This window comes from Penaeus chinensis, chromosome 38 (genome assembly GCF_019202785.1).
Source record: "Penaeus chinensis breed Huanghai No. 1 chromosome 38, ASM1920278v2, whole genome shotgun sequence".
In the NCBI taxonomy this organism is placed as follows: domain Eukaryota; kingdom Metazoa; phylum Arthropoda; class Malacostraca; order Decapoda; family Penaeidae; genus Penaeus; species Penaeus chinensis.
The window spans coordinates 21199539-21207038 of NC_061856.1; the positions used below are offsets into that span (position 1 = coordinate 21199539).

The 7500-nt window shown below is 35.9% G+C and overlaps 1 protein-coding gene across 2 annotated transcripts in view; it reads right to left on the minus strand.

Annotated features, from left to right (window-relative positions):
- The window catches only part of LOC125046097 (sulfite oxidase-like), a 22352-nt gene that overhangs the window by 908 nt on the left and 13944 nt on the right, over positions 1-7500 (minus strand). For both annotated transcript variants that reach the window (XM_047643735.1, XM_047643734.1), the window contains exons 4-11: positions 7287-7463; positions 6807-6917; positions 6239-6398; positions 5035-5224; positions 3967-4098; positions 3470-3662; positions 3094-3294; positions 1-936 (exon numbers count right to left, since the gene is read on the minus strand). The exon at positions 1-936 is cut by the window's left edge and continues 908 nt beyond it. In XM_047643735.1, coding sequence (XP_047499691.1) covers positions 635-936; positions 3094-3294; positions 3470-3662; positions 3967-4098; positions 5035-5224; positions 6239-6398; positions 6807-6917; positions 7287-7463 — 1466 coding nt within the window. In that variant the 3' untranslated portion in view covers positions 1-634. The remainder of the gene's footprint in view (positions 937-3093; positions 3295-3469; positions 3663-3966; positions 4099-5034; positions 5225-6238; positions 6399-6806; positions 6918-7286; positions 7464-7500) is intronic.

A 7500-nucleotide genomic window follows, 5' to 3' on the forward strand; every position in this document is an offset into this window, starting at 1 on the left:
AAAAGGCAAGGCAAGGAAGACTTCTAGGCAATTAGGTACTTGTGAAATCATCTACCTATATGTAAACAAAATTGCAGTGGGAATTGGATGTACCTGTCACCAGTGAGTTAAAAAGGCTGAAAATTAATAAGCAAAAATAACATCAATAATGAAAGCTTTTACTTCCACTTCAGAGCTGAAAGTATGTTACTAAGCTTAGTGCAATATATGAATATTTCATATCTATTCTAATCTAATCTCATATTACCCTTACTGACTGGGATATAATCTCATATGAGGTCTCTGGTCACAGCATATAATAAATTATTTTTTTTCTTACATATCACGGTGGCTTAACACAATGCAATGGTGTGTTGATTAGTAGTTAGTCTTACTAAAGACAAAAAAAGCAAAACCATGTTGAAACTCTTTAATAGTATTGCATGTTTGAATACAAATAAAAACTATCCCTTTTACACACATCCACACATCAACGTTCTTCTTCATTAAATCATAACTAAGGACAAACCTCCTTAAAATAAAAAAATAAAAACACTATCCACACTATTTACCCCCTTACCCATCTCCTTTCTTTTCATTCAACCACAAACTAAGCCCTTCCATAATATCTTTAATATAATGGAAAACAGCCTTCTCACTGTTCAATATTGATATTAACTCTGTGGTATGCATTGGCAAGGACACCCCTCAGGTTCCAGATGTTTTCAAAATTTTCTGGCTGGGTGTTGTACTGAGAATCCACTGCTTTGACACAGAGCTGGACCTCCCCTGATTTCTTGCTCACAGGGACCTCAGCCGACCAGAGTGACCATCCCCAAGCACGTGGGTGACCTGATTCATCTGACTCTAACTGGTCCGCTGCTTGCCATGTCTTGCCTCCATCAGCAGAAACATCCACTCGGATGATCTTCCTCCCACCTCCACTCCATGCATAGCCTGTAAAAGGGTTGAACTTTTGTTATTTTTCTTATTTTATATGACAACTTTAGAAGTAATAGTAATAAGTGATTACAAATGTAGAAATAGTGGTAGTAAAAGTAACAAAATAATTATCAATAATTACAGTAACTGAAACTAAAGCAGTTTTTCTGTAATAACAACTAGAGCAAAAATAGATGTAGCAGTAGTTCACTAATGCCAGGAACTTAAACTGTCTGCTAGGAAGGCAATTACTTACTGATCTCATTTGTTTACCCAAACCTAAAATTTTATGGGACAAAGAGTCGTCTCTTCTACTATTATCATTATTAATATCATCATTACTATAATTATCATCATCATTGCATATTAACAAATATTACAACAGTAATAGCAATGGTAATATCCTTTGTCCTTTCTCTAACAAGGGACATGAGTAAAGGGTATGTATGTCAGACATCAAAATGGCAAGCAATATCAACTCAATGCTTTTGAGGAACATGTATGTCTTGCCAGACAGAGAATAGCCATCTCACCAGTCATATCTATCTCACTAAATCAGCCCTTCTGATCATGTGGATTTTGCTTTGTGGTGGCAAAAATAGCAATTATCTTTTATATCTGCATCAGAGCCACTTACCAGGACATCATCATTGTATATAAGGCATGAGTTTAGACCTTCTGATATTTTATGCAGCCAAGGGACATTGGTTAAATAAAAAGTGAGAGATTAACCCACTGGATTTGGATGCACCACTGCCATCATATGGCCCAAAATACGGGCATTCCGTGAGCAGACACTCTGCCGGGTGCACAGCTTGTACTCCATGCCTCCCCTTTGCAATGTTATTTTGTCTTTTACAACATAAGTGTTTTTAGCTTTTTTTGCCATTTTCCAATGTCTATAATTGTCATTTGATTTGCTTTATCCAGACAGTAATAGTAACACAATGCAATGGTGTGTTGATTCAAGATGATATTAAGATAATTTCTCTCTGATTATGAAGTAAATTTCATGGTCCAAGGGGGATGTATTCCTTGCACAGACTCCATATCATCTCTCTAAGTAGTCTATAACTCTGTACAATAATAGCAATAAGTAACATTGTTATTTGTCTTTTTTTTCCTAATATTAAATTTTCTGCAACACAGCTTGCACAGACAGGACAGGAACAGGACCCTGAGGATGGACATTGCATTCTCCCTGTTGCAGGCACTCTTCGCGGTCATGGCTCACAGACATTACTTTGCACACTTGTTTATTCATGGATATAAAGCAAAAGCCCCTTCCTCTTCAGGCAACTGTACTATTAAAATGGAATCCTATGATAAAATGAGTGCTAGTTATGACAACCAATCAGCAGAACATCTACTGGTAGGTCAATGCATACATATATTTTTCAACCCAAGAGGAAGTTAATCCCTATGATCTGGATGACATGACCATCACATCAAGAAAAAAATTGGTTTGAGGGGTGGGTCTCATGAACATATCATCCTGGGAAAATCTGGCTGTGAGCTGGGTGAAACAAATTTGCTGTCATGAGAGTTTTGGCTGAAGGCTGAGGTGATGGGAAAGACTTGCCATGAATGCATAAATTACATAAAACTGCATATTATAAAATAAAGGAAGACACAAATAACAAAATGTTAAATATTTTAATTTTTCTTGCAGAATTATAGAGATGATATAGGGCCAGTGAGATGATATAGGGCCTGTGCAAAGAAAACAGTCTATTACCATCTGGATAATACAATTCAAATGACAAATATGGACATTGGAAAAAGGCAAAAAAGCTATAAACACTTATGTATAAAAATAGAAAATAACATTGTAAAGAGAAGGCATAGAGTCTTCTCACCGCACACAAGTGTTTATGTGAACCCAGCCTACAAGCCAAGCACCTGGCAGAGGGTTTTGGGCCATGAGATTGCTGTAAAGCAGCCGGATCCAAGGGGCTTATCTAAATCCCTTTCTAAACTAATTTGCTAGATCTAAAAAATGACTTAATATTTCGCTTTAAATTAATATCAAGCTTGTTAAACACAAAAATGTGAAGGTTATTATTTTTCAACTAATATAGCATGAAACAATAATAATCTACCTTCTTACAACCATGACAGAACACTGGTGAAGAAAGAAAACCACCTTTTATAAAAGAATGAGCCACTCACCTCTCAGCTTGACCTTGCTGTTTTTGACCTTCACTGTCTCTCCTTGTAGTGGCTCACAAATAGCAGAGATGACAGGCAGTTCCTGAATAGCAGGAGATTTCTTGAAGTCAACAGTGTCCCAGTCAACGTTTGGGGCAAAACCTTTGTAGTCATTCTGCTGCCAGTGGGCATCTGATTCTTTCTTGGATATAATGATCCTACCTGTAGTACAAAAACAACAGTAATACCAGTTTTTAAAATATATGTTCATCCATTACATTGGCAAACATATCTATAATAGTGTGATGTCAGAGTAAATAATCTTTTATAAAATACTTTTCAATACTACAGTAAAGCCAGAATCAAAGCCATAAGGACACAACACATGAGAACATACCTAGCCACTTGACATTTCTAGCACCCACAACCCCAGGTACTATAACCCTGATAGGGTAGCCATGATCCCTTGGTATGGGTTCATCATTCATCTCATATGCCAGAATAACATCTCCATAGGGGTCTAGCGCTTTCTCAATGGGTATGCTTGAACCATATGGCATGTGTGCAGGATCTGTATCCAGCCCCTCAAACTAAAATGGAAATATAGGAAAAAAAAAATTATTTGACAATTAACAACGTACCATCCAATTCTTTGCATATATTTATGATAAATATATTGCTCAATATTAAAAGAATGATAAATACATGAAAAAGAAACAGTCATAGTTACTTATAACTTTTCAACTATAAATGGATATATAAACAACAACAACTGAATGCACAGATACAATCATACAGATACATAAGAGTAATCATAGATTACTAATCCCAATATAAGTACAATATCTTACACTAGTCATCCACCCATCAATTCTAACAAAATTCCCTACCAACCTGTACATGTAAAGCATCAGTGGTTTCTCGCTCTATACCCATATCCTTGAGCACGTCACAGAGCCGTGCTCCACTCCACCTGGCATTCCCAATAGCTGCTTGGCCCCAGCTCAATCCTTTGACAGCTTTCACCTGCAGAAGATAAAAAGTAATTCAACAGGTGCTTATTTTTATGATCAGTTTAACAAAAGGGTGTCCAAAATATGTCACCTGGGCCACCCCATATGTACATGTACTCTCCACTATGGTTTTGTTGTATCCTTACCTTATACATAGCTCCACAGTGCTTGCTCACTACAGAACAAATTACAATGCCTACTGGTCTCACCTAACTATCTTATTTTTTTATTTTTTGGAGAAAAAGTTTCTCAATACTAATTTAATTAATGTTAAAATAATAAGAACTACTTAGGTAATAATAATAATAATGTTAATAATGATAATATAAAATTAATTTTTAAATTATTTCTAGCAAATGCATGGAATGGGGTAGCAACTGACTCCTTGATAAGATCTTATAAAATATTAAACCTATAATATAAAATAAACAAATAAAGGTATAAACTAAATAACTACATAAAACAAAACGATAGTGGATCTTCTCTGTGTCAAGGTTAGAATTCCTATTTGGAAAAAAAAAAAATCCTAACAAAAATAACAATTTTCTTGGAATCAAATCCTACTTAAATTGGAAATTTAAAAATAAAAATCTTGTAAACTACATAACTCACAGTCATATTCAAAAATTATCTTGTGTAGAATACAAGGAAATGTAAGCCAAACATAATTATGATAATAAGAGCAATTGCTAAAAATATAAAGCTGCAAACACAAAAGACAAGCACAGCAGGGTGAGAGAGGAAAATCTGTAAGGACATGTAAAAAGAAAAAAATGAAAAAGAAACACAAAAATGAATAAATAGTGAAAAGAGATTAAAAATACACACAAACAATACCAATATATCTTGAAAAATAACTAAATAAATACAAATACACAATCAAACAATACAAATGATCTAACCAGGGCTATGGCAAACATACAATAAACAAATCATATATTCCCCATACCTTTGTCATTTCCGAGCGACGGTTACCCGCACACTGTATTGTGGCAGTCACAGTGTGCTTGGGGTACTTCTTGATGTCGTCCAGTGTAAGAACTCTCTCCTTATCGGTCTCTTCATCAGCGATGTCCAACTCATAGGTCGAGGCATTTACGTCAGGGACTGGCAGGTGGTTTCGGACGTAGAAGAGCTCACTGCAATGTTGTGTTGCAAGTTTTGAATTGCAGCATATGATGTGAGTTTTCATTTTGGAGATATAGATGATGAGGTTATAATCATGAGTTACTAATAATGATTTATAACTTATGAGCTGTGTATTAAGACATATCAATTGAGAGATATGAATTATGATCTATGAACTCAATGCATGTTCCTCTATTTACACACACACACATGATACCATCAAAAAGGGGATTTAGAGACACATTAGGAGTGAAATGGCACCAAAACTCTCTGGGATGAAGAATCTCCCCTACACCCACACATAAAGACAGTGGGATAATCAGGGTACTATTTTAACAAGCATGACTGCATGACAAGTGTATGACAGGTTTGAAATATTTTCTTTACGTTTGCAATGGATGCCCCCATTCCAGCCCTCCTGCCGACGTCAAAACCATGTAGGCTTACTTCCAAAGTCAATTCTCATAAACTCTCTCTCTCTTGAAAAGGAAGGCAGAAGCTAATCTCACCCTTACTACAAGACATATAATGGAAGAATATCTCTTACTACTGAGAGTGGCCCCCTTACTGTGAGAAGATACTTACTGTTAAATTGTACAAGGATTAACACCAGTTTGCCACACAAATGTGTTTGTTTGAAGCCATAATTGGAACCATTCTATCACTCTTTCTATATGTCAGGTGAGGTAAGTGGTTTCAATATCAAAGCAGGTGTTTGGAAGGGGACACTCAATGATACAAAAAAGTATAGGTCTTAATCTATCAACCAAACCTATTAACACACTGCCCTGATTGTTTCCTTTGCATGGGTGAAAAAGAGAGGGACAAAGTTGCTAAGTCACTCCCATGTCAATTTTCTATCTCAGAAACAGACAGTGTCTCGGAATAAAAGCTTATGAACAGAAGTAGGTTACAACCTATACTTTAAAGAACCTAGATTTACTAGACTGCAAATTATTGACTCAAAGATTTGAAAATTGCATATGTGAGTGTATGCGTGAGAGTAAAAGAAAAGAAAAACGTACTTTGGCGTAATCAGACTGTCGGCAAGTAGAGGGAGAGGAGGTTCAGCGTTGAAAGGCTTTTTTGATGAAGGCTTTAAGGCGATGTGTCTACGAGGCTCATTGCCGTAAGGGTCATCCATGTCTTTAACCTGAGCACCAACATCACTTGAAGATAAGTTTCCTTTCAAGAGAGGAAAATGATCAGAATAATTCAAATGGAAATAAAAAAGATTATATGACAGTCTACTCTCATTTTCTTTATTTTTTTTCATATAATTAAATAAAATGAAGGCCCTGGCAACAGATTCTTGAAAGTGTAGTTATCTGACTATAGGCTGAGTTTGGTGACATATGGGAACACTATAGAGTACTCAGATTGGTTGTTTTATTTTCATGGTTGCATGTTAAATATCTATCTGGACCTCAGCATATACTGGAACTTGTCTAACTGGACCTTTGCTCATAATAATTGAGTTGCCCTGTTCTATATCATTTAATTTTCCCTCATACTTATCTCCTAAACAAAACAAAATATAAGATTAAGTTTTCATGTACGACATAAGCCATTAAAAATTGCAAAGATACTAACCAATCCTGTACTTCTCAAACAACTCTAGCACATGCGGGTTCTTGTGCACGGCATAAAGGGCCCAGAAAGGTTCAACAGACCCTCCTGCACCCATGAGGATTTTGTCTCCACCTGTAAGACATCAATAACAAGGACTTTCCTAAATCTTTCCCATGCTGTGTAATTTGTTTTCATGTGCATTCTATGTGTATAACTAGAATGATCTCTTCCTGTAATTTGCAAAATGAATTATCAATGCTACCAAAAAATATATATTTATAATAATTCTTCATTTTACAACAGAACACTTTTGGCAGGAAAACAGACAACAGAATCAAACAAATTTGAGATCAAATATTTCTTGAACATAAACACAAAAGGCAAATATATAAACACGTCTTTACTACATTTAATTAAAAAAACCAAGGCTTCAGTATTCCCAAAAGGATGCCTTTACTGCCATAAACACTAGCAGCAAAATAACTCAACCAATGAGTTTACCTGGATGTTCCTGGATAAAATCAGTAATGTCATAAACCCCATGTCTGTATGCCACCCACACCCTGTCCTCCATAGTGGCATGTTTAGACACATCGTCGAGGGTATATTCTGGTAGACCATCGTGATAAGCCCCAAAGGTAGAAACCTCTTCCTCTGTTGTGAGTAGACTGGCTGCTTCTGGAAAAGGTCATACTATCCTCAGCCAACAAGAAAT